General features: G+C 44.8%; 1 protein-coding gene across 2 annotated transcripts in view; it reads left to right on the top strand.

Moving 5' to 3' along the window:
• Window positions 1-26,883, top strand: part of CORO1C (coronin 1C) — a 67,654-nt gene that overhangs the window by 39,153 nt on the left and 1,618 nt on the right. For both annotated transcript variants that reach the window (XM_031442919.2, XM_031442917.2), the window contains exons 3-10: window positions 6,665-6,787; window positions 16,587-16,716; window positions 19,269-19,450; window positions 20,612-20,731; window positions 21,610-21,714; window positions 23,656-23,801; window positions 25,888-25,945; window positions 26,049-26,294. In XM_031442919.2, coding sequence (XP_031298779.1) covers window positions 6,665-6,787; window positions 16,587-16,716; window positions 19,269-19,450; window positions 20,612-20,731; window positions 21,610-21,714; window positions 23,656-23,801; window positions 25,888-25,945; window positions 26,049-26,294 — 1,110 coding nt within the window. The remainder of the gene's footprint in view (window positions 1-6,664; window positions 6,788-16,586; window positions 16,717-19,268; window positions 19,451-20,611; window positions 20,732-21,609; window positions 21,715-23,655; window positions 23,802-25,887; window positions 25,946-26,048; window positions 26,295-26,883) is intronic.

Genomic DNA, 26,883 nt, shown 5'->3' with positions numbered 1-26,883 from the left:
GCAACCCCACTCCTGAGCATATACCTGGAGCAAATTCTAATTCAAAAAGATACATGTACCCCTGTGTTCATAGCAGCAGTATATACAATAGCCAAGACAAAGAAGCAACCTAAATGTCCATCGACAGATGACTGGATAAAGAAGCTGTGGTGTATTTATACAATGGAATACTACTCAGCTATAAAAAATAATGAAATAATGCCATTTGCAGCAACATGGATGGACCTGGAGATTGTCATTCTAAGTGAAGTAAGCCAGAAAGAGAAAGAAAAATACCATATGATATCACTTATATGTGGAATCTTAAAAAAGGAAAAAGAAGACACTAATGAACTCATCTACAAAACAGAAACACACTCACAGACATAGTAAACAATGTTATGGTTACCAGGGGAATAGGGGTGGTAAGGATAAATTTGGGAGTTTGAGATTTGCAGATATTAACTACTATATATAAAAATGGATAAAAAACAAATTTCTTCTGTATAGCACAGGGAACTGTATTCAATATCTTACAATAACCTTTAATGAAAAAGAATATGAAAACGAATATATATATGTATGTATGTGTATGTATATATATATATATGACTGGGACATTATACTGTACCACAGAAATGGACACATTATAACTGACTATACTTCAATAAAAACAAACAAATAAATAAAATAAAAACACATCCCAGAGTGGAACTCCCTTATAGAAACATTTGTGAGTAGATTTCTATACATGTCTGTCTGTATATATTTAGAATTTCTTTTGATTGTGCATACTGTTCTCAGCATGTAAGATGAGTTCACTTCTTAAATACGAATTCTTTTTTGTAAAGCAGTATGGCAAATAAGTAAGATCCACTATTAGATGTAAGTGGAAGCAGTTGTGGTTTCCCATTGAAATTAGTGAGAAATACCCTTAAAACTGGAAATATTATTTCGTAAGAGTCACATTGAATTTTGTATGCCTGAGGAGGAATGCTTTTGCAAACTTATTTAAAATTACGAACATTCCTTCTTAGAGCAGTTATACAAAAATATGTATTTACTGATGCTTAAATTTTTATTTATTTATTTATTTATTTTTACACCCCCTTACTCCAGAAGCTTCTAGGAGGAAAAGTACTGCCTAACTCTGAGTTTAGTTCCAGCATCAGTCTGCAGGAGCTCTGCTGAGTCTTTTGGCCGCTTTGAAATTTTTGAGGACTCTCCCCAAACCCAAAGTAAATGACAGTGCTGGTGTCTAGGTGGCTTTCTGCCACCGTGACGGTTGCTGGCTGGAATGTGTCAGGGCCATCGGCCTCAGCTTGGCCTGCCACATGGAAACTGTGCCGTCAACGTCCCTCTCCCACGTGCCAGCTGTACACATACTTTGGAGGCTGGATCGTCCCTGGAACCCATGTTGCTGGGCCTCTGGCAGGCCAGCAGAACTTTTAGACAATAGTGTGTAAGGAAGCCAGTGCCCTGCCCTATTTCACTCTGGTCCGACGAGCGTAAGGACTGGAGTCTGGGCCAGGGCCTTTGGGACCTTGGTGTTGGCCATTTCATCACTTGAGTTGACTTGCTGGTAATTCCCATCACTTGGAGTTTTAGCTAGAGAGGTACAATTAAATCTCTTCTATGTCATATGATTGGGATAACTAGTAAGTAATCAATAACTTTAAATAATTATTTAAAGCAGGAAGTCTAATGTCTGACTAACTATTCTCAGCTGAACTTCCAATTCCATGCTAGCAAAGTAGTAGTCTAGTAACTAAGGGGATGCGTCCTCAACACAACAGTGGACTGATTTGTTAGTAAATGAAATTATTCTGTATTTAAGCCTTGGGAAATCAATGGATAGTTCTTAAATCACTCTAAAGAAGATACGTAAAAGCTGGCGCTCGGTCTCGTCAGCCTTCCTTCCTGTGTCAGCATTCACGTAAGTTTGCTGCTTAGAGACGCAGGTAAGCTGCGTAGTCACAGTGACTCGCAGTGGCTGTCTTTCTGAATGGTGCTTCACACTTGAGCGAATTAGACATGGATTCCTTGGTTTATTCACTGGATGATAAATGAGGATGTGTCATGATTATGAATGAGAAATGCATTCTCATTAGATCCCAGCGCAAAATGACTTTCAGAAGTGATGCGCCCTCATCTTTACCATATAAGGCCATTATCGTATGGTTTCCTTCAGTTTCCATGGACTTGAGCTCTCAGCCGTTTATAATTGCCCAGATCCGCCCTGTTAAAAACGCATACTGATTGGGTGAAATATGTTGTTGTGCTTTTGATTAGATTTTGTTATGGGTAGGAACATATTTGGAGGTACACACCCTTGTAATCAAGGCAGCTGATAGTTGACTATTGTTGTGAACACCCTGCATGAAAAACCGTCAGTGCACGTTTACAACGGCAGTTTTTCTCACACTTTCTCCTTTTTGTTCCTTTATCGCTATCAGGCGTTTAGTCGATTCCCTTGCTGTTGGTCTGCAATATGGTGCTACTTCCCCTGTTTCATTTGCTGTAAGGATTTATGATGATGTTAAAACCAGAGGAAGCAGCTGTTTGCAGGGTATCATTTTTTTTTTAGTGAACTTTGTGTTTCTGATGACCAGCTGCCAATAATTTCGGCAGTGCTTCCATGGCATTGCAGAAATTTTCTTTCCCTGGAGAAATCTATTAGGATTGCCAGTAATGTTTTAGATCTGCTTCTTAGTTTGTTTTCGTCTGCCTCTTGACCTTCTCTGCTCCTGTTTCTTTAGTTAGAGCAGGGGTGATATTGTTGCTGTGCCATAAAGGTAGTTGTGCTAATGCAGATGAAAGATCTTCGTGCAGTTGTTGGCATGTACCATAAGGACTCTAAAAGCGTTAGCTATTTTTGTTACTAATTATTTGTTTTTGGTAGAAAGGAGGGAAATAAATGGCAGTTGTCCTTTAAATGACATTCAGGTTCCCATGAAAATGTTGGGCTTTTAGTACTTGTATTCCATAGACTAGTTGGGCTGAATTGAGAATGGCAGAAATGCTTGTTACTGTTTTCAAACATCCTAGTTGGCTGAGAGTACTGCTGAATAGCTATTCATTTTTGGCCAGGGCTGTGTAATTTTAACCTAAAAAAGAAAAATCATCTAGTAAGCTTTTCAGTATAATTAAGAACATCTAGTATTAATGTACTTTCAGATTCCCCTCAAAATTTCTTTATACCTGAGCAAAAGCTCTTCTTAGCCCAGATTGGAAAAAAAAATTTTTGGTGTCTTTAGATGTTCAGAGGTCAGTGACTGTATATACTTTGCCATCGAGAATGCCAAATGGGGTTCTCTGGGGGAGAACTTAAGAATGCAAAGACCTTGAGATAAAATAAAACAATTCAGATGGAAAAATTTTTTCCTTGGGAGTAGTCTTTTGGGGGGGGTGGGATTAGGTTTATTTATTTATTTATTGTTTTCAAATTTTATTTGTTTATTTATTTAATGGAGGTCCCGGGGATTGAACCCATGCATGCGAAGCACGCACTCTGACACTGAGCTATATCCTTCTCCAAAGATTTTTTTAATGTAAAATTAATAACAATATGTTGGTGTGTTTCTCAACTTCATTATACTTTAATTATTTTTTAAAAATAGGAAACAAGTCAAACAAATAAAATAATAGGACAGTCATCATGTACTCAGTCACCCACAAGATTAAACAGATGTTAATATTTTGCCGTGTTTGTTTCATATCTCCCCTTTTTGAAAAACAGGGAAGCATAACAGATGTAGCTAGAATACCGTTTTCCTTTCCATCTTTTCTCCTTCCCCAGAAGTAATCATTTCCTTAAAGCCGGCATGTTATCCTATGTTTGTACTTTTATTACATGTGTACATACCTATAACATAGCCTGTTATTTTGTGTGGGTTAAACTTGTATGTAAGTGATGTTTATTCTCATACCAAAGACAGTTAAATTGGTTCTGCTTTTTTCACTGTTCCCAACAGTGCTGCAGTGAATACCCTTCTCGTGCAAAATACGGGAGCGTCTCTCTGACGCAGACCATCTAGAAGTGGTATTGCCGAGGGGCGGGCATCTCCAGCTCCAGTTGTTTCCACATTGCTCTCAAAAGAAACCGTAGCAGGATATTCTCCTGCGAGCAGTTTTTATGAGTTCCTCTCTCCCCGCATCTTTGCCAGCACTTGTATTTAGGCTTCTAAATTGTTGCCAATTTTAATAGGTGTCCAGTGTTACCTAATTGTTTCAATTTGCAGTTTCCTGGTTATCCCAGTTACCAGTGAGAATGAGTACTTTGCATACACCTGTTGGCTTTTCAGGCTTCCTTCCCTCTGGATCCCCTGCTCATATCATTTGCCCATCGTTCTGCCAAGTTGTTGATTTTGTCAGGTATATGTTTTAAATATACATATGCACACATATACACATACATGTACTTTTCCCAGTCTGTACCTTGTCTTTTCACTTTATTTTTTTGTTTGTCTGTTTTTTGTTTGTTTTTTTTGTTTGTTTGTTAGATGGGGAAAGGTAATTAGGTTTATTAACTTAATTTATTTTTTAATAGAGGTGCTGGGGATTGAACCCAGGACCTTATGCATGCTAAGCACATGCTCTACTACTGAGCTATGCCCTCCCCCGCACTTTACTTTTTTGTGAACAGCCCACACTGCTAACATTGGTTTACTTTTTATTTTTCCTTCTTTTGAGTGGAATTTTCATCAATATTTATAAGTCACGTGGGCTGCAGTTTCTCTTCCTCATACTGTCCTTCGTATCAAGGTGGTACATTACTTATGCAATGAGGTCAGAAGCATCTCTGTTCTCCGGGAATGTTGGTTTGGGTTGATTTCTAACTTGAATGTTTGGTAAAACTCAATAAAACCATCTGGGCCTATTATTTCTGGTATTTAGTGATTGATTGATTTGTGGGGGGCTGGGGGTGATGCGTGGAGTTACACTACTGGTTATTTTATGGTTACCGGTCTCTTTAGGCTTTCTATTTATTGAGAAAGTTTTGATGCATTTATTTTTTTCCTGGGAGATTGCTTATTTCATCTGGAATTTTAAGATTTCTTTTAGATATATCCCACAAGTTTTGCTATGGCATGAATTTACTGATCAGTTATAACTTTCTTTTTATTGGCCATTATAATTTTCTCTGTGAATTTATTAGTAAATTAAAATTTTCTCAGATGCATTGGATATATTTTGGGTTTTTTTTTTTTTTTTGTATTAATTTTTAATTGTATTGCGTTGTACTCAGATCATGCTCTACAGAAAATTGATTCCTTGGTAGCTTTTGAGATTTGCTTTGAGGTGTCTTAATTGACCATTTAAAAAAATAAATGTTTAATGTGTGCTTGGAAAAAAATGTGTTTTAAAATGTTGGCTACAAGTTTGTCTATATTCACTAGATCAAGCGTGTTACTTCTGTTAAAGTCGTCTTTATTCATACTGATTTTTGTCTGATCTCTTAAATCTTTATTAAAATCTCTTAAGATTATGGTTTTGTCATTTTCTCCTTAGAGTTCTGTCAGTTTCCGCTTTCGAAGTTACGTAGTTAGAGGAGTTAAAGTTCCTGGTGACTTTAGCTTCCCCTTGAATCACTTCTTTAAACATTGAAATGTGATCTTTAATAATGCATCTCACCTCAAAATCTGTTTGTTCTAGTAGAGCGACCTGGTATATATTTATATATCCCCTCCCTCCTTTAGTTGTCTTTTGTTTTCTTATTTTTTTAAATGTGTCTTGTAGCTGATTTTAATCTGATTTGAGACACTCTTTTAGCTGGTGAGTTTAAGTCATTCATATTTACCACAATTCATGATTTATGGTTGGTTTTATTTCTACCATCTTATTTTATGCTTTCTAGTTTTCATGCTTTTTTCTTTTTTCTTTTTATTTCCTCTTTCTCTTGGATTGAATGAGCTTTTTTAATTCCAGTAACCTCCCTCCCACTCTATACACTTTGAAAGTTATATATTCTCTTTCCTTTCTGTGTTTACCCTTAATTTTAACATACTTACAAGACGTAAAGTCTAAAACTAGTCAATTTTTCTGCCTTTTTCTAGAGAAGACCCTGAAACCTCTGAACTCTGATTGACTCTTTCTGCCTCACGTGATAGTTTATCTGGGTATGGAACACATAGTTGATTGTTTTCCTTAGCATTTCCCAGGTACTTTCCCATGTCTTTGTTTCTGAGCTTGCTTTAAGCCTGCCCGCAGTGAGTCTCATTACTCTCTCTGTAGGTAACTTGTCTTTTCTCTGTATTCAAAGGTATTAGCCTATTATATAAAAGGTTATATTTTACATTTTGAGTAATTCCAAAATGCATTCATTTTAAATGGTAAAAACACAGCTATAATCTACAGTTTGGGGATCATTAGAATTGTATTTTGATTAAAAGACTCTGGTATTCTCTTTTGCTACGTCTGTTAATGCCATTGATTAGATAAAATCTTTGTAGTTCTGGAAATTTAGATCCTTCATCTGGGGAGGGTCCTCGGTAGTGGCAGGTTGGCAGTTGTTACTGGTTGATGTTGACTGATGTGAACGTCATCGTATGTATATTGTGGGGAGTTTGGGGTAGCAGTGATGAAGGAGAAATGGGTCTGAGAGAACAAACCAACTCTGTGGCGCTGATGTTACTTAACGGTCTCTCCCCCCCCTCCTCCTCCCTCCCTCTCCCTCTCCTTTCAGACTGGTCGAATTGACAAATCCTACCCGACAGTATGTGGCCACACAGGACCAGTGTTGGACATAGACTGGTGCCCACATAATGATCAGGTCATCGCCAGCGGATCCGAGGACTGCACGGTGATGGTAAGCTCCTGGGACTCACTGCTGCTTTCAGAGTGTGTGTGTGGGGGGACTCAAAATGCAGACAGTCGGTAGTTTTGAATGTCCATTGGCTTATGGAAGAATTTAGTACACTAAAATTCAACTACAGGTAAGCTATCTGCAAGCCCGTCTATCAAGAAGTGAGACCCTAATGTTTTTTTTCTTCTTTTGTGTGAGTGTGTGTGCACGCACATCCTTGTTAACAGTTGGCACATCTGCTTGGTGGGAGGATTTTCCGGAAAGTAAAATGACTTTCCAGGAATTCTGTGAAAGTCATTGGACCACATGACCTCCCTCCCCCTCAAAAAGGAGAGAAAAAATCACTAGCATGAATTCTATGTTACAGTGAAATATGAGGCCAGAGATAATATGTGTAAATGGGTTATGAAACAGATATGGAGAGATAGCAAAGAGTTTTTGCAAAAGTGCTTATTTCCAAGCTGATGTCTAGTGGACCCTGGATAAGAAGGTCCTTTTTATGCAGATCTACAGACAGCCAGCTTGAAACGTTTTTAAAGTGAGTTCTTTCCATTACCTAGTTTAGATTCCAAAAGGAGGTTATGTATGAAACCAGGGTGTGGGGTCCTTGTTACTGTAAAGCTTCTTGTTCTCGATTATGTTCTTCTCAGCCTGAAAAGGTAACTGTGGGTTTGGATCAGTTTGTAATCCTGGCCCAGTTGGAAAGGCTAGGTGTGAGCACGGCCTGGGGAGCTGGAGCACGTGCTGCGGTGAGTGAGGGAAGGTGCAGCCCCCGGTAGGACCGGCAGCTGGTCTCCCACGCCAGGTGGACGGCTTGGAGGTGAACCGTGCTGCTTTCATTTCCTTCCCTCTTCCTTTCCTGTGCACCAAACCAGACTGAGAAACATTGTTTGGAAGGCTTTATTAATTAAAATTATTTTATACAAACACAAACTAATTCTTGAACTGTGCCGTTTTAAACATTTACCCATTTTTCCTCGTGGACTTTTGGCTGAGGATAACTCCTCCTGTGATCTCATGATTTTGGCAGCCAATGCATATTAAAGAAACATGCTGCTGTTAAAAGGAATTGTTTCATTTAACGTGCCTTGCTAGCTTGATCATTTTAATGGCTGCAGACACATTTTGCAAGGAGAAAGGAACAGTATTTAGACCCGATGCCAAAATCTTGAACTAAGAGTCTTAACCTCTCTTGAAGAAGCAGGTTTGATCCCTCTCTCCATCTCCAGCATTGTTGGTCGTGTTGCCCTTTTTAAAAAAACTCACTAAACAAACTGTTCAGTGAATTCAGTTAAGTGAAAAAGTGAATCGAGTTAAGGGATTTATTACAAAGTGAACATTCTGTAACCACCACCCAGGTCAAGAAATGGAACTTTCCCAGCCTTCTCAGACTTTCCCTGAGCCCCATCCCAATCACGAGCCCCCTTCCCTCTGCAAGTACCAGTTATTCTTCCTTGCTGTTTCTTTATGGTTTTAATCACACACACACACACACACACACACGTGTGTGTGTATCTCTAGATGCTGTAGCTTAGTCTTTCAAGTTGTAAAAACTTGATATGTCTTTTAAGTCTCTCCTAATCTACAGGTTCCTCCTCCATCCTTCCATTTTCTTGTTGAGGAAAAGCCTGACCTTTGACCTGTAGCTTCCAGCAGTGCAGATTTTGCTGCCTGCACCCTAGTGGTCCAGCTCCCCCGGCTTCCCTGGCCTCTGGATTCCGTGCAAGTTGGCAGCAGGATCCCGGAGTGTGGTTAGATTCAGACTTTATCCCTTTGACAAGACTGGAGCTCATGGCACCTTACTTTTGAGTTTTTCAGGTTCTGATTTGTAGTGTTTCCCGTCTTGTATTGTTTTCTTAATAATGTCTTTTCTCTTGCTTTGGAATGTGTACGGTAGTTTTTATCTTTTTTTGGAGCTGTTTTTAGCACTATTATATTATCTGTAGGGATCCTATTCTGTACCTTATTCTTATCCTTTTTTTCTCACAGTAATTTTGGAACCTTCATTTTCTTTTTCCCTCTCTCATATTTTTATTTGTGTGTCGTTTTCCTGAGCTCTTGGAAGGCAGCTTGGTTCTGACCTGGCAGAGCTCCCTCTTCTGTCGTTGTCAGGTAGTGTTCAGAGCGTGGTGGCTTCCTCCCCGAGACTTCCTGACCTGCTTTTCTTTGGCCTTTCTGATTCCTTTGTCCATCCTATTTCTGCCCTGCTTAGATGTGATTCCGTTTCTGGGAATTTCTGCTCCGTGTGGGCCTGTCTCAGAAGGGAGTCCTCTGGTTGGCTTCTAGAGCACGGGGGTCTGGACTGCTGCAGCCCCTTCAGGCCTTTTTATTTCAGGTCCCTGTTCTCAAGTGCTGTTGGAGGAGGCAGAGCCCCTCCGGGTCCCACCGTGAGCTCATTTTGGCCTGCCCTTATCAGGCCTGTGGGGCGCCCCATTGCTGCCCCCTGGTTTTTTCCACGCAGAAGCCAGTGACACACAGGTCAGGGGCTGGCAGTGATTCTCCTCCGCCCACTTGCGTTTGGGCTGTCACTTAGTTTTCTATAAATATTGTCCCTGTGATTTTGTTTTGTTATCTGCCTGCTCTGTGCTTTTATGAAGGGGCTTGGGAAGATCCCAAACTGGTGCTGCCACTGACGCCACCGTCTTCCCAGAATCCTTTGACGTTGCCCCTTTACTGGTGTTGCCAGAGTGAACATTTTGTAAATTAAATAATGCCTTGGGATAAATTTTCCTCCTACTTTTTTTTTTAAGCTCTTAAGTGTGGCACTGATATTTTAATCACTTAATGGCCCCCCAATCATTTGTTATCATTGTTGGGGGAATGACAAGAAGCGTTAGTAACTCAGCAGTTGAAAAGAAATTTTAACTGCCCCATCTGCTTCTTATACCTCATTTTCCTCTTTGTTCTCCTGATGGTGAAAGAACACCATCCGATAGATCGAATGGTTTCAAACGGCACCATTTATTATTACTTTTTTTAAAAGCACAGAACAGTTCTGTGTAGTTTCCTAAGCGTAAGCTCTTGGTAGTAGCCCCTGAGCTGGAAGTGCAGAGAGCGCACCAAGGCGCAGCTCTGAGAGAGGAGGGCGCTGGGAGAAGCCCAGGACTGGGGTTCTGAGCACCTGCAGGTCGCTCACGTGCTCTCAGCCTCAGTTTAAAAATAAGTAAATAAATAAATCAATAATGAAGCCAATCGAGAGGATCAAGGAAGGTATAAATGTGTAATGAGTTTTTTTTTTGCAGTGAGTTTTGATGTATAACTATCGTGGATTCATAGCAGTAAGAATACATTTAGCAAATAATCCAGTAGAAAAAAATGCAATACAACCAGTTTACCCAATGAACTGTAAAAGGATTAAATCGATTTTAAAAACTGCTTTCGTATTTCTAGTATAATTCCATTAAGTCTTCCGCATTTAAGGCGTACTTTGTTAGTCTTGTGAGCATCGATTGCATGGCAGTGATGTCATGTTGACCGCAGATTTAGAGAAGGATGGCCAGCCCTGTGGTACATCCCTCCATCTTTCAGAGGTGGCTCCCTTAAGCAGCCTAAAAGTAAATTGTAATGGCATAGTTTGCCTTTGGTGTATTACTTTTTGAAGTGATGTTTTTATACCAGCAGATAGCAATGATATAAACCCTCTTCCCAGAGACTATTCTCTGCTCCTAGGTTTTCCAGGTTTTTGGTACTGTGAGTTCTTTTCTCTAACAATATCTTCTCATAGAGAGTTTAAGACATTGTAGCCGTTGAGTATTTCACTTGGGAAAATTGTAGCTCCAAGAAAATAACAGTGCTTTGAATGGTACAAAGAACAGCCAAGGTGAGTTTAGAGAATGATGTGGATTAAACACTGTCCCTTCTCTGCAGGGTAGTAACCAAACACAAATGCAAAAACAAACAAACAAAAAGGTCAATTCAGACAAGTGGGGTTGCATAATTGGTTCTTCCAGAGTCTGGGAGAGGGAAAGATCTTGCAGGCAGAGCGTTCTTATTTGTCTTCACCTAGATGTTCTGACTGGTCCCAAATGGTTAAGTTTAAATAGACACTTTCCCCCCTCCCAAATCAGTGTTACACTCCTGTGGAAATCAACAAGATCAGACCCCCTTTACCCACTTTTGCTTCTATTGTAAATTTTCCTAGTGCGGTTTTTGCCTTGGAATAAACAGGGAGGTGGTGTAGTTGGAGATGAGAGTACGTTCCTCGGGGCTCCTGTCACCAGTCATTCCGCAGGACTTCCAGTTATTTCCTTTCTGTACAGTTTGCCTCTGGGCCATTTGCCAGCAGGCATTGTAACCTGGGCACATTGGAACCTGCCTTCCAGGTCCTGACTTCTCAAGACCAGTGTTGTTCTCGGCGTCATGGTGCATTTAGGGCTGCCCCGACTCTGCCTCCTACCCCTTGGGGTGGTTGCATCAGTGGCTTCTGGAAGGGGTTGTGCTGCTCTGCAGCTGCTGTAGAATCTCCACTTCTTCCTGTCCCTTCAGAGCATCACCTCCTTCTTTCTCTAGTTGGAACTGGTTTCCTTAGCATTTAAAAAATACGGCCTTTGGGAGGAATAGCCCTTTTTATAGCTGTAACTCTAGTGCCTGGCCCAGTAGCAAGTTCATGATGGGTGATTAAAATAGGGAAGCAGTGTCTGGAACACTTTGGGTTTGCTTTAAATTTGCGCTGCATTTGGGAAATAAAACCATCAAACAAATGCACTTAAAAATTACTCTTTGAGAGAAACGCATGTTTCTTAATTTCCTCCACGTTTTTATTAGAACAGTTCTCTTGAGCTGTTCTTTTTCCATACTCAGAATTTCACATGGGGAGAGGATGCCAGCCATGTAGTAGTTCCTGAACTTGTGACTAAAGTGGTTTTTTTTCCAGAACCATGTTGGGTTTTCACTCGTATTGATTCCCTTTTTCATCTGGAAGCTCTTGGGACTGATTGTGTTTTTTTTCCTTTCTCTCAAAACAAAAGAAAACATTACCATAGTAATGTGTTGTCCACGTAGAACATGTCAGGAATACACGGTATTATTCAAAAAAGAAAAGGAAAGGAAACAGCCACAGCCGCGGGGAGAGCGGGAGGTCCCCGCTGGGCCGGGCGCCCAGGCAGGCGCCGCAGAGCGTGCTGGCCGCCGCCTCTTCTCTCCTCTCACCGCGTGTGTTTTTGAAAAAGCTGATTGGTGTTAGAGGACTTGCCGCAGCCATGGAACAGAAGAAAGCTAACCGACCAGCCTAGAGATCGGGGCCGACCTCCCCCGCGCTGACTGGCCCGGGCACGAGCCAGAGCCTTCACGCGTGTCGTGTCCTGGACGTGAATATAGGGCTGAATTAACGGAAGACAAATTAATTTCATTCCACAAAATCCTGATGTTCAGACTTAAAAACCCGTGTTGGGGTCACAGTGGGCACAGTGACAGCAATAAAAATAACCATGGACATGGAGTAGATCTGCTTTTTTCTTTTTTTTTGCCAACCGCTGTCTGAAGCGTGTACCTGCTGGTTGCGTCTCAGCAGCAGCAGCAGCAGCCGCAGCAGCACAGCCAGGCAGGAGTCCGTCTCGTTTTACCTCAGGAAACACAGGCCCAGGAGTGAGTGCCAGTGCTGCCAGAGGTCTCCATGTTTGCCATATTTCATGTTCGGGTAGCGCTTCGCCATGCAGAATGCTTCAGCTCGTTTGGCCTTTCCAGTCACCCCTGAGGAAGCAGAGCACTGCTGTCCCCAGTATCAGGGAAACTGAGGCTCCTGGAAGTGAAGTCCCTCCTTAAGGCTGACGTGGCCAGTCAGTGTCCTAGCCCTGGCAGGAGCCCGTGTCTCCTGACATCCAGGCCAGCATCTTTTCTGCCACCCCAGGCTGCGTCCCAGGTTATGCACGAGAAAACCGAGCAGGTCCCGGATGAGACTCCTGCCCTTTGTTGTCCCTGCCCTGCAGGAGGCAAGCCCTCTTCAGTCCAGACTGGTAGGTGGCCGGAGCAGCGGAGAGCCCTGCGGAGATGTGTCCGCACGGCGTGGGAAAGACTGACAGACGTGTCGGCTCTCTGCACAGCCCGCCAGCTGCACTTCCCAGCAGAGGCCTGAGCGCTGCTGTCTTCTCATTTCCTTGCACGGACATTTCCCATCACTGTCTCCTCCTGCTGGAAATCCGTGTTATCTTTGTCACCCGGGGGCCTTTTCCCTGTCAGCCCCTCAGCCAGCCTCTTTGGAGCATCTGCTCTTTAGAAAAATGGCTCTCTGCACCTGTGCTTTTTATTTGGAAACTCGATACTTGAATTCCTTCCTTCTCCACTTCCTTCCTTCCCCGCTTCCACCTGTCACCTCGCTCCTCTTCACCCTTAGAGGGCATCTCCTCGGGAGGTCTTCCTGGACCCACCAGACTTGGGTAGCAAGAAGGTAACCTCGTGACACTTAATTTTCACTCGGCACTCAGCTTACACAAGCATTGCATTGGTGACGTAGCCTGTGTGGCATCCTGGTGAAGAGGACAGGTAGTCACCGTCGCTGACACTTACCAGAGCCTCCCTCATGTCAGGCATTACTCTAAGTGCTCCCCATTCTTGTTCCCATGTTGGTCTCAAAACAAGCCGTGGGAGGGCAGGGTCATTATTGTTCCCATCTGATAGACTAGGGGAGTCAAAGCCCGGATAGCTTAAGTGACTGCCCCCAAAGTCAGTACCGCTGATACAGGCAGAATCAGTTGAAGTCTGCTCTAGGGCCAGAGCCGCGTTCTTCACTGCACTGTACTGTCTCTGCGTTTTGGGGGCACTGACTCTGTGCAACGCACTGTGCTGGGACTTTCTCAACTTGCTTAACCCTCACAGCAGCTCTGGGAAGTACAGTATTGCTGCTTCCCTGTGCGGTGATGTGAGCCGTTTGCCTCGGTCCATTACAGCGAGAGGCCCGGGCGGGATTTGAACCAGGATCCGTTTGGCTCCAGAGCTCCTGCTCCAGGCATCTGCTTGTCTTTGCTGTCTCGCAGCTGACCCTGCTTTCTGCAGACCGTCGCCCCTCCAGAGCGCGGCCTGTGCTGTCGCTCTTCCCCCTTGCCCGGCACCGGCCCGCGGTACCGGGACCCCGCAAGGGAAGCGCTGCGCGACGGCATGAGCAGGGCGCGATGTGGGTGAGGGCCTGGTGGAGTGCGCAGGCCTCGCTGACGGAGCCACTGAATCTGCTGAAAGTGAGAGAGAGAAGGGACAGAGTTTCCTGATTTTAAAAATCACACAATAAACGTTTTGCCCCATCATTAAGATCTCGCCATTCAAGGAAAAGGTGGAGGGAGCAGCTAGAGGAAGGAAAAGGTGAAGTCCTGTCGTGAGCTCTGCTTTGCCCTTGGATCTAAGACCGGAAATGCTGATCATAACCAAAGCCTCCATCACTTCACGCCTCACTGGGGATTTAGAACATAGAAAGCGCACTGTTTAATTGTGGTCCGTCAGGCACTGAAGGTTTTAGGACCCCGGTAGGAGGCCCGGCAGCCTGTGGTCACAGTGCCACCTGGAGCTGGCAGCTGGTATTACCACTGTTTCGGTTCTAAGCGTGGGTCAGAATTCATCTTGCAAAACACATTTCCTGTTGAGTCACCAAAATCCCATGTCATAATTGCTTCTCTGCTGACTTCTCTGCTTTGAGCAAATCAGCAGTTGCTGTCTGTTACTTCAGTTCAAATTTCAGCCCTGCTTTACATTCAGAGAGCCAGGTTCAATTTCGAGCTGTTTTACTGATCATAAACCCTTGAATAAAAACAGTGCTTATCAGGATGGAGCAAACACGATGATGGAGGGTGACAGGTGCCCAGAGTCCCAGAAGAGCGGCCCGTGTCAGAGTCTGCTCTGTTGGGTGGAGGCTGTGGTCTGGGTGGGGGGTAGGGAGCAGCCAGGTGGACTCCCTCATGCCTTCCGTGCTTGTTTGCATCTGCCTTGTTTAAAATGTGCTGAGTGATGAAATTCAGGGGGAATTAGGTGATGTCCTAACCTCAGACCCTTGAAAGACAGGTTTATAATTGACCACTTAATTCATGACTGTTCCCCATTTTAGAATGGCAGACTTTTTGTTTCATTTTTTGCAGGACAGGAGAACTGAGCTGAACCTTAACCACCCCGCCGATCCAAATCCCTGCCTGCCACTAAGTGATCGAAACAGGCAGTTGTTTGTCTCCTCCTTAAAAGTCCCCAACAAAGGAAAATTCCATCTCTACTTGTTCCAGTGTTGAGCATGACTTTTTCACTGGCCAGCTGTAAATTTGTTATGAACTAGTCTCATAAAATCTTTTTTGGTAGAAAATGTGCTTGTTTAATCTTCATATAGAAGGAGATAATTGTTTTAAACTTTAGCCCTTTCACAGACTTCAGTATTACTTAATTTCTGGTTTTAAAGCCTTACTGAGATAAAATGCACATACACTTCACTCATTAAAGTGTACAATTCGTGATCTTGAGTGTTTTCACCACCTCAAAAAAGAACCACATATTCTTCAGCTGTCGTTCCCCTCCCCACCACCAAACACTAAGAACCATCAATCTACTGTGTCTATATTTTCCTTTCTGGACATCTCATACATACGGAATCCTACACTCTGTGGACTTTCATCGCTGGTTTCTTTTCCTTAACCTTACATCTTCAGGCTCCATCCATCCTGTCCACATGTCAGTACTTCACTCCTTTCTGTGGTCAGATACTTCTTTGTGTATCACATTTTGTTTATCCGTTTGTTGGTTGCCAGACATTTGGGTGGTTCCCACCTTTCGGCTATTATGAATATTGCTGCTATAAAATTTGTGCACAACTTTTTGTGTGGACGTATGTTTTTGGTTCTCTTGGGTAGATGCCTACAAGTGGAATTGCTGGGTCATATGGTGACTCTGTGTTTGATCATTTGAGGAACTTCCAAACTGATTCCCACGGTGGCTGCACCATTTTCCATTCCCAGCAGCAGCGCGTGAGAGCTCTGAATTCTTTACATGTCTTTGATTGCAAACTTTTAGTGGGTGTGAAGTGCTGTTTTATTGTGGTTTTGATTTGCATTTTCCTGATGACGAATAATGTTGAGCATCGTTTTATGTGCGTTTTTACCACTTACATATCTTCCTTTAAGGAATATCTGTTTAGATTCCTTGCCCATTTAAAAAACTGGGTTCTTTTCCTTTTATTGTTGAGTTGTAAGTGCTCTTTATATATTCTAGATAAAAGTTCCTTATCACACAGATGACTTCCACGTTATTTTCTCTCATTTGTGTGTTGTTGATTGTCACTTCCTTGATAGTGTCCTTTGAAACATGAAAATTTTTAATTTTGATGAGGTCCAATTAATTTTTCTCTTTTGTAAGTTTTCTATACTACTTGTTACAAAACTATTAGGTATCTTTTCATTTCCCAAATGTAAAATTACAGAAAATATGTTTGAAAAACTGCGCCATGCCCCAAGAACCTTTAGTGGGTGAACAGACTTCGCTGCAGGCTTCATCCCAACTCTTCTCTTCACGGGTGCTTTGACTGTTTTGCATTTTCCTTTCAATTTTTTGCATGCTTTCTAACTGGAGAGTTTTGAGCTTAACAGGGAATTTAAAGTGAAATCTCCACTAATACTAAATAAAAGCAGAGAGGTAACATTTTGTAGCCCTTATGGATACTCTGATCTTTGATATCCTGTTATGTTTGAAAAACAACTGCATGTGTTTCACCACATCTGCCTTTCATCCCAAGGCATCGTGTGTTCCGTCTGTGCAGAGCAAAGGCTCCAAACTGGGTGGCCACGGTGACTGTGGTGACGAAAGCCCATCTCTTTCATCTGGATTGTCTTTCTTCCTTTCCCAACAGGTGTGGCAGATCCCAGAGAATGGACTCACCCTTTCCCTGACCGAGCCCGTGGTCATTTTAGAAGGCCACTCAAAGAGAGTTGGCATCGTGGCCTGGCACCCGACGGCCCGCAACGTGCTTCTCAGCGCAGGTAGGAGCCGAGCAGGCCCATCCTTTCCCCTCGCCCTCACCTTCCCAGCCCTCTGTGGAGGGAGTAGCCACTGCGCTGTGACTGTGGACTCACTGCTTTGAAGCAGATCATTAGGGATCTGTGGTGGGTGCTGAGATGGGGAGCCCCCAGCCCGCATGCGCGTGAGCGTAGCGGCCACTCGGGCGGTTCCGTGGAAGCTGTGGACGTCCTGCTTAGGACGCTTGCTTGCTGGAAAGGTCAGCAGGCTCGTGGTTCCCGCCAAGGCCTCCACGGACCACAGCTGGTCTTGTCCCTGAGGTAGACGGAGCCCGAGCGGGAGCCAGGAGCCTGGGTTCCAGCTCTGGTGTTGCTGCCAGCTCTGGGGTGATCCTGTGAATCAAATATCCGTTTGAAAAATACTTTGATGTGTCTCCTTATACACATAGTCCATTTATATTACAGAGAATATATATAAACAAAAGCAAGAAAATAAGAATCACTTATAATTCCACCACCCGGAGGGAGCGTCATCATTACCGTTTTACTCTTCTTTCCAGGAGGTATTTCTGTGCCCAGAAATGATTTTACACACAAAGATGGGTTTAGACACTTTACCCATGACCTGCTTTCTGCACTCAATGGCACACTGTGGTCCTTTTCATGTGCTATTAAATGTCCTATGATCTTTTTAATGACTCCATTAATAGTCCATTGTCTGGGTACCTCCGTTTATTTAATTAGTCCCCTCTTTTTGGACACTGAGGTTGTTTCTGACTTTTCACTGTTAAACAGCACTGCAGTGAACGCTTGTGACCTAACCTTAGTGTTCCTACTGGTTTCCCACTCGTGGTTTCCAAGTGTCATCTTACCGAAATGTTTTTCTTTGTCTAAAATTTGAGATTTTATCTTCTCTTATAGAATAAGCAATACAGAGAACAGGAGGGAGCTTTGTGGGGTGATGAAAATGTTCTAGATCTTGAATGTGATGGTTGCTCACATGAATATACACGTTTGTCAAAACTTAGCGAGTATATACTTTAAATGGGAGGAGCATTGTGTTCTGTGCAAACTATACCGTAATAAAATTGGCTTATAAAAAAAAGCAGTGCTAATGTTAATGGTAGAATTTTACAGATCTTTCTCCTCACCAGTAAAAAGGAAGGGAGCAGTTCCGTTTTTAACTGGGAATGAAAGGTATTTATGATATAGGGCATTAAGCTGAAAATCTAATGCCTGGTACCTATTGAAACCAAGAGCTACTTTTCTTAAAAAAAAAAAAAAAAAGTAGGATTCTGTTTTTAAATCACAGTTGACTATAACTAGGAACCCTTCCCGTGTTCTACTCAGACCCTCAGTCTGCTGAGACGAGAGAACAGTTCCAAGGGTGGAATTCCGTGATGGGGACGCCCTGCTGCCGCCTCCTTGAGGTCAGACTTGGCCGTCAGCCGCGGACCGAGCCCCAGTCTCCCTTTTACAAGCAAAGGGGAATGCCCGATTGCAGCGCCGTGCGTTTTTTTTTAAGACTGTATGATCCATGCACAGTGGCTGAAAGTTACCTGCTTGCCTGTGATGAACGAGGCAGAGGAAGGGCCGCATCTCCGTCCCAGAGCTCAGCCCCAGCTCTTCATACTGTTGTGCAGTTCTCCCCCCCATTGCCTCCCTCTGACCCTTAGGTCACTTGGGTGTCCTGGCTGTTGATGGCTAATTTTCCTAAGTGCTTGCACAACTAGCTTATGGATAGGAGTCCACCTTCAGGAGGGGCCAGCCCTTATTTTGCTTCATCCTTGATCTCCTGTTCCAGAAGCAGCAAATGGTGCCTGTTTTGAAAGGGGCCGGGGGCTCTTGGGGCCAGCTCAGGAAGGGAGGGTGGAGTTGGTGAGCTGAGGGGCTGTGGCTGGGTCGACCTTGTGGCCTCTTCAGGGATCAGTTTCTGAGTTCACGTGCCTTCTTGATTACAGTTTGGGCTTCTCAAATCAGGCCAGTCTTGGCCTATTTTTCTCCCCCTTTAAAGATAAGATCTGCTGTGAGCAGGTGGCTAGGTCAGTCCTTGGGTTCCCTTCGCTTACTGTAATTTACATGCTTTCATCCATGACCGCGTCTTACAGCATCAGTGATCGGAATAACCTTCCAGCCTTTTTCTTGAGCATCTGAAACGGTTATTTAAACCCTTTATTTTTAGATCCTCTGGGGAAGAAATGAGCTGTATTAATTTTGATGCTTATTTTACTAGAAAAGGAAACTTACAATCACTCAGGGTCCACCATCCCAGTTAGGTCTTTAAAAAAAAAGGATTCGATTTTCTTGTAGTTCTTTGTTTTTTGTGTCGTTGGTGTTTTTGTTTGTTTCATGTGAACCCAAACTTAAGCTCTGTTTTTCCTTGAACATCTTTCTTTTATACAAAATTTTTTTCTTGGTCACTGCAGTTTTTAACTCCCAGTAAGTAGGGCTTTGTACAGTTCACATCTTCGTTTCGATACACGTGTATTTAGCCTCACTGCACTTTTGGTTTTCACAAACGTGCTGCTGTTCAGGTGTTTCTCATCTCCCTGGGGTGTGGTTTTGCTTGCTTTCAGGTTGCGACAATGCCATCATCATCTGGAACGTGGGGACGGGAGAAGCCCTTATAAACCTGGACGACATGCACTCGGACATGATCTACAACGTGAGCTGGAACCGGAACGGCAGCCTGATCTGCACAGCTTCCAAGGACAAGAAAGTCAGAGTGATTGATCCCCGGAAACAGGAGATCGTCGCTGTATGTATTCTTCGGACGAAAGCCCCAGTGTTGGGCGCGCTTCAGTGAGCGAGAATGCCTGCTTTTCAGGGCAGGTGGGGAGGCTGCACTCCTGGTCGGCTGACCCTTGCCGTGTGCCAGCGCCAGACCGAGAATCAGAAAAGGCTCGTCCAGCCCCCCTTCTCTTCAGAGTTGCACCTTTCCCAGCTTTCCCCTACGCCTTCCCTCTCTTCCTGGTGACCCTTTTTCACAAAGAAACAAAGGTTCTATCAGCATGCTAGAGTCCTCAAGAGCTTGGGGGCCTAGAGCAGCTCCCCACACGGTCTGCCGCTGGCTGGCTGAGGGCTAAAGGCTGGCAGGTTGATTCCCTGCCCTGTTCCCCAGTCGGTCGTTAAAGGGCCTCACAGGACACAGCCTGGTCTCTGGGTAGTGCTGCGTGCTAGCTCTGCCCCGTGAGCTAGGCCTCAGGAGAATGACAAAAGGTGAACATTCGGCACCTGAGTCCGGTTGAAATGGCCTGTGTTAGATCCAGAGATGCCTCTCTTCCGCCCACTCTGTGCCCCTGTGATTGTCCTTCTCTGAGACACATGACTCTTTGCCCGTGTTTCTTCTCAAGAGTCGGGCTACAGTCGTGGCTAGTGCTTACCGAGCGCTGGGGACTTGTCCGGCCTCATGCAGCGAGCGTGCTTTCTCCTCTAGAACCTTCCAAGGGCGGGGCTAGTGCAGTCCCACTGAACAGACGAGGTTAAGGAAGGGGTTTGCCAGGCTAGGCTTTGTGTCCTGTGAAGTGACTAGAAGCTGCAGGGTGGGTCCACCCTTCAGGTTATTATCCTCTTGAGAAACGGACATTTGGCAGAGCCTTTTTGTGTGTTTTATTTTGCGGTGCATGGACTTGGGTTGGCAGCAGGGCATGGGGAAGGACCAAGGCTTTTCAGTCCAATCCTGGCACTCTTACTTGGCAACTTGCTGAGGGACCTTGGCCAGAGGGCTTCGTGTCACTGTGTTTTGTCCTCCTTCAGGAAGGGGAGGTGGTTAATACGGACACACGCACGTGAGCACACCCCTTTGATGTGAATTGCATGTGGGGTGTGGTTGGGTTCACTGTCTGAGCCCCCACCCTCCCACCCATTTTTCCTTCTTCAGTCTGCATGTGTGTGAGGTGCCCGTCTGCTCTCTCCCCAGGAGAAGGAGAGAGCGCATGAAGGAGCACGTCCCATGAGAGCCATCTTTCTGGCCGACGGCAACGTCTTCACCACTGGTTTCAGCCGCATGAGCGAGCGGCAGCTGGCCCTCTGGAATCCGGTACGGCCCTCCCCAGCCCGTCCCCAGCCTCGCCCCTACCGCGCAGGCCTGCAGGCCTGCGCATTCTCGCTGCTGAGCCGGGGTTTGGGTTGGTCAGTGGATCCTAGGATTCTTCCTGTCGGTTGCTGACCTCCTGCTTGTCTTAAATTGGATGTGAAATTCTCATCCTCACTGGAGACTTACTGCTAAATGTATTTTAAAAATGCGTTCTTGAGACTCCCAAAGAGTCTGTGTTGACTGTGTTTTTTAGAAAGAATGCATGAAGAATCCAGTGTTTTAGACTTGGGAAATAAAGTTCTAAACTTAGTTAAAATATTTTGTAAGAACATGATCTGATGTCTAAGTCAAAAAAGTCCTGCTTGGGAAAGTGTTCCTAACAGCACAAGTGGGAAATACGTGCTGAGCTGCAGGTACGCCATGACCCCACTCTGTGCGTCTGTGTGTTGGAAGGAAATAGGCCGAAGCGGTCATTGTTTCTGCCACCCACTGGGCTGTGGGATTATGGGGTATGGGAGGATTTTTCTAATGCTTTTTTCCTTGTACCTTTTAACTTTGTAAAGACCATAAGTTTATTTTTTAATAATAAAAAAAAGTACTTCAAAAAAAGCAAGTAGTCACAGAGGAAAAGGGCTTCTCGTCTTTGTTGTGGACGCGCACTGACGTGTGCGGTAATCATGTCAGACCAACACGGTTTCCAGGGGGGTTGGGTTCCATTTAGTGCTCCTATTGGCAATTACACGTATGGGCATTATACGTGCATTGTTTAAACTTTCATTATTTCAGGGAAGTAGCTAACTTAATTAGGGAAGAAAGAATGTATGCTCTTAAAAAGTTTATCTTTTAAAAACGTGTGTGTGTGTGTGTTTTTTCCTTTTCAGAAAAATATGGAGGAACCAATTGCTCTTCATGAAATGGACACTAGCAATGGGGTGTTGCTGCCTTTCTATGACCCCGACACCAGTATCATTTACTTATGTGGGAAGGTAAGCAGTAATTTTGCTGTTTGATATTAAATGTAATCCTGTAAGAAGAGTTTATCCTTCAGAGACTTAGTCAGTGGGCAGTTGTGTAGAGAACAGGGCTTCGTGGGTCCGAGCTCTTGAGGGCCTCAGAGACCCCCCAGAGGTTCTCCTTCCTGGAGCCCAGTGCTCAGGCCCAGGCCTTGAGGTCATGTGGTCAGACCCAAGTGTAGAAGGTGACAGTTATCATAGGAAGACCCCGCACTGAGCTCCGAAAACCCTCCTCCTGCCTGATGACCTCTGCCTGGCCGCAGGGATGGTAGCTTTATTACGTGCTATTCCTTCATTTTAGGAGGTGGTGACTCCAGTATTCCTGATTCTTTTGTAGGCTCAATCTTCCTTAGAATGTTTGTGGTTGAAATAAATGCATGAGTAACACTGGAGCTGTCGTGCGTTATGTGTTCCCTTCCCCAAACCTGTTAGTCCCTCGCTGGGTAAAGCAGCGGCTGCTTCACTTTTGTTCAAGCTGCTGGAGCGAACTGCAGGCCTGCCTGACATTTTTATCGGTCAGCTTCTGAGAAACTGAGATCTTATCTGTTTCCTTGAACATTATTTCACTTGAGATGTTAATAGCTGCCGCAGACTGCATCCTTACCCAGATGTTAGGCACTGGGTGGAAGGTTATTGTGAGCATGTAGATACAAATAGTGTGTGATTAGCTTCTCTTCGCTGGATTAGATGGTTACATCACTGAACACATGGAAATGATGAGAAAGGAGAGGGTTGTTAGGGCAGAGGCCCGCCTTGCTGCTTGTCACTTCTTCTTACACATGTGCCTCTCCCCTCTGCCGGGCAGGACTCCCTTCGTTGTTCAGGGTCCTGAAACTGTGTGGTGGTTATTTACTCTCAAGAGGGACTAGCGTATGCTGCAGGTCTTCAAAAAAAACTCTGACCATTCTAAGCAAAATTATCACAGAACTGGACACATTGCAGTGGGATGGCGTTACTGTCTGGAGTTAAAGGGTACTTGCTAAAACTAATGTTTCCTAATTAGAAAAATCTTACTTCTTATCATCTGATAGTCCGGGTGAGTGTCCTCAGGTCTGTGAACACTGCTGTGCGCCAGTGAAGGGATGCTGAAATCAGCAATTGCCCTCTAGGTCCTCCTGGGCTTTTGTTTTGTTGGTTGGTTGGTTAAAGCTGAGTTGTGGAGCAGTTGTTGGGCAGAGGTGTTAATCTTTCTGCCCTGACTCTGACTTGGTTGTTGAGACCCAGTGTAGTAAAATCAGGGCCTTCAGGAAGGGGCATACAGTGCTGTTTTTAAAAGGTGTGAGAAAGAAAAATACCATATGATATCGCTCATATGTGGTATCTAAAAAAAAAAAGCGACTCTATGAACTCATCTACAGAACAGAACCAGACTTGCAGACTTAGTAAACAATCATGGTTACTGGGGAAAGGGAGAGGGAGGGGATAAATTCAGGACTTTGAGATTTACATGTGTTAGCCATTGTATATAAAAATAGATTTAAAAGAAAGTTTAATCTGTAAAGCACAGGGAACTATGTTCTGTATCTTGTAATAACCTTTAATAGAAAAAAATAATATAACAAATATATGTATGTACATACATGACTGGGATATTGTGCTGTGCACCAGAGATAGACACGTTGTAACTGACTGTACTTCAATAAAAAATATATCTATAAATTAAAATTAAAATAAAAACAAAAAATATGGTTTAAAAAGGGGGGGGGAGGTGTGCTCGCATTTCGTAAGTGAGGACTTGCTCTGCCAGGAAGAGAGACCGTCGTGTGCTTTCGGCAAGCCTCTTGGGGGAAGAAGAGCTCAGTCACGGGGTGGAGTCCCAGTCAGTCCCGGGTTTACACAAGAGGGGAGAGACACCCACCCAAGCTGGGTGTTTCGATTCACGTTAAGCACTAACTAGTCTCCGATTTCTCGCAGGGCGACAGCAGCATTCGCTATTTTGAGATCACGGATGAATCCCCATACGTCCACTACCTCAACACCTTCAGCAGCAAGGAGCCTCAGAGAGGGATGGGGTACATGCCCAAGAGGGGGCTTGACGTTAACAAGTGCGAGATCGCCAGGTAAAGAGTTGGTGTGTAAAGTGCTCAGGTTGCTGTCCCCGCGCGAGTTCCCCACGTGGCTCTCCCTGTGAGCGCGCCGTCGAGGTGTAGAATTCCTCTCTCCTTTCCTGCCCGTTCTTAGAAATGTGGAATTTTAGAGCAGGAAGGAACCATTCAAAATCATTCAAACCAACTTTGCCCTCCCCGTTCTTCAGATTATAAACTTGAAATGCAGCAGTTTAAGTGGCTTAGCTGGGGTGTATCACACGCTGATTTAAGTAGTGAAACCTTCATCTCTTGTCTTCAGGCTGCAGCTGGGCCAGTGTCCCCAGGGAGGCAGCCAGGGGCGAGCCTGGCCCTGGGAGGGAAATGAGGGATGGGTTTCCTGCCCTGTGTAGGGACCAGCCAGGTTCCAAACTGGGCTGTGGACCCCACGGATCCAAAACTAGAGGAGCAAAGCTCTGTGGCAGGTGTTAGGTTAGCCTGACTGAGGGCGCCGAGCCGGGTTATAGAACTTCTGCCTCTCCGTACTGCTCTGGAATTTTAAAAAATTTATGTTGTGTAATGCCAGTGGCCTTCCTAAGGGGCAGGCTTTTTTCTCAATACTAGTCAGCAAAAGATAATCAGTGAGATTTGCTGACTGCTGGCCATTTTAAACAACAGAATAACTTAATATTACGTAGTCAGGCATAAAATCACACCACACATTCTTATAACACTACATTTATATGGACGTTTGTCTAAATATGCTGTGCTGGTCACGCAAATCATTGACACTTCACATCTTTAAAAATAAGTAGGTAAGACTTTTTTATGAGCCCTTTTTTATATTAATCACTCCAGGGATTTTTCTTGAAAAATACATTCAACTCTATAGCTAGAATAAAGAAGGAAAGCTGTCACAGATCATTGTAAACTGTGGTTTAAACCAAGCTAATCAAAATGTGGTTCAGAAGAGATGGAACCTGAACTTAAAAATAACATTGAGTATTTGGGAACACATTTGTGCTACTGTCATCTAAAAGTTTGAAAGACTGAAGTCGGCACTTTGTATTTGCAAGTTCCAAATCCATGGGATTGAAAATAATTCAGAAATAAAAATTCCAGAAGGTTCCAAAAAGCAGAACTTGAATTTGCGGCCCATGGGAAACTACTTACATGGCATGTGCAGCTGTTTACGTGGCATTTACGTCGTACCTGGGCGTTGTAGGTAACCCAGAGGTGATTTAGAGTCCGAAATGCCGGGCCGCTTTATTATACAAGGGACTTGCGCCTCCACGCGCCTCTGTGTCTGTGAACCAGCCCCCCGCGGGTACCGAGTGGAAGCAGGCCTTCAAGGCGCTCCCTGTTGACTCAGTGTTCCCGCAGCTGCGCCACGTGTTGGGCACTGCGCTGACCATGTGGCTCGGACCACCTCTCCTGCTCCTGACCACGCTGTGAGGTGGGGGCTGGTTTTACCTACCCCGTGGATGAGGAACCCGGGCTGGGTGAGGTGGGCACGCACCCAGGCCTGGTGGGCCAGTCTCTCCGCCACTCTGCCAACTGCAGGGTTTTGTGCTTTGTGTTTCCATGTTTTGGATAATTGCAACTTTTTCTCGAGTGTTAATGCATGATGTGGTTTGCTTAGATGCCAACATTTAATTCAGAGCATTGTTTTCGTTTCCTTTTTAAAATCCTCTTTGTACTGACAGATGTTCAGCCAGCTCAGATTGGCAGAAGGCCTGGCCCCCAGGCCGCAGATGCGAGCTGATGCGTGGGTGTCTGTCGTCTCCTGGCTGTTGACTTGGTGATTTTCTCACCAGCGCATCCTTGTCGGTCATCGTCTCCCCACAGTTGATCTGCCCCCAGATAACTGGAATTTGACTGTCACTGTAATGCAGAGACCTCCACTCCTGGTTCCTGTCTCCCATCTGCCATTTCCTGGCGTAGCTACTCTGGGCTTTCGCCTTCTCATCTGTGACATGGGAGCGCTGAGCTCTGCGCACTGCCCAGGGTGCGTGGGGTGAGGCCCCGGGGAACGCAGCGCGCCCAGGAGTGGTCGTCATCAAGCCTGTTGCTTGACCTCCTGTTTCACTTAATGCAACTTTGCCTTTTTTCTCCCTTGAAGATTCTTCAAGCTCCATGAGAGAAAGTGTGAGCCTATTATCATGACTGTCCCCAGGAAGGTAAGCGCCCGGTTTTCTAGGCAGTCCATGTTTAAAAAAGATCTTAAAACCCGAGGCCTTTCTCCTTCCTTACCTGAGGGTTTCTCCACAATGTCTCGTGCAGTCTGACCTTTTCCAAGATGACCTGTACCCTGACACGGCGGGGCCCGAGGCAGCACTGGAGGCCGAGGAGTGGTTCGAGGGGAGGAATGCAGACCCCATCCTCATCTCCTTGAAGCACGGGTATATTCCAGGCAAAAACAGGGATCTCAAGGTGGTCAAGAAGAACATTCTGGACAGCAAGCCCACGGCAAACAAGAAGTGTGACCTGATCACTGCCCCCAAGAAAACCGCAGACGCGGCCGGCGTGGTAAGGGCCGCAGGACCCCAGGGTGCCCTGGGCCTGGTCCTCTTGGAAGTGCCTTCCAGCCCAGGCGTCTGTGAGCACTGTCCCAACCGGACAGACAGGGTTCAGTCAGTGGTAACAGGCACTATTTACGGAAGCCTCCCTGTCACGCAGCGTTTATGACTTTGGCCCCATTAGCTCTGTTTTTTATGATGACCAGGATAGAAGTCAGTCTGTCACCGTCTCCAAGAGTGAACAGGAGCCTCTTGGGGATTTTTTTTTTTTAAACTATCTTTCCCCAAACTTTTTACACCCATCTCTGATTTGGGTAGAAACGAAACATGAGGGCATGGGGTCCCAGGTACTGGGAAGAGGAGGCCTTGGGAAGGAGAAGCTTTAGAAGTTGCTGAGTGTTCGAGCAGCGTAAGGAGCTGGCAGTGAGTGGGACCTGGCGGCACAGATGATCCGGGACAGGTACAGTTCAGTGGTAGAGCGTGTACATGGTGCGCTCGAGGTCCTGGGTTCCATCCCCAGCACCTCTGTTAAGAGGCGGGGGTGGTGAGATGATCTTGGGCATCTTGGCAAGAATTCTTTCCGTGGCTTGAAGGAGACC

The sequence above is a fragment of the Camelus dromedarius genome, chromosome 31, assembly GCF_036321535.1.
Source record: "Camelus dromedarius isolate mCamDro1 chromosome 31, mCamDro1.pat, whole genome shotgun sequence".
NCBI classification, from domain to species: Eukaryota; Metazoa; Chordata; class Mammalia; order Artiodactyla; family Camelidae; genus Camelus; species Camelus dromedarius.
This window is presented reverse-complemented; position numbering and strand designations above follow the sequence as displayed.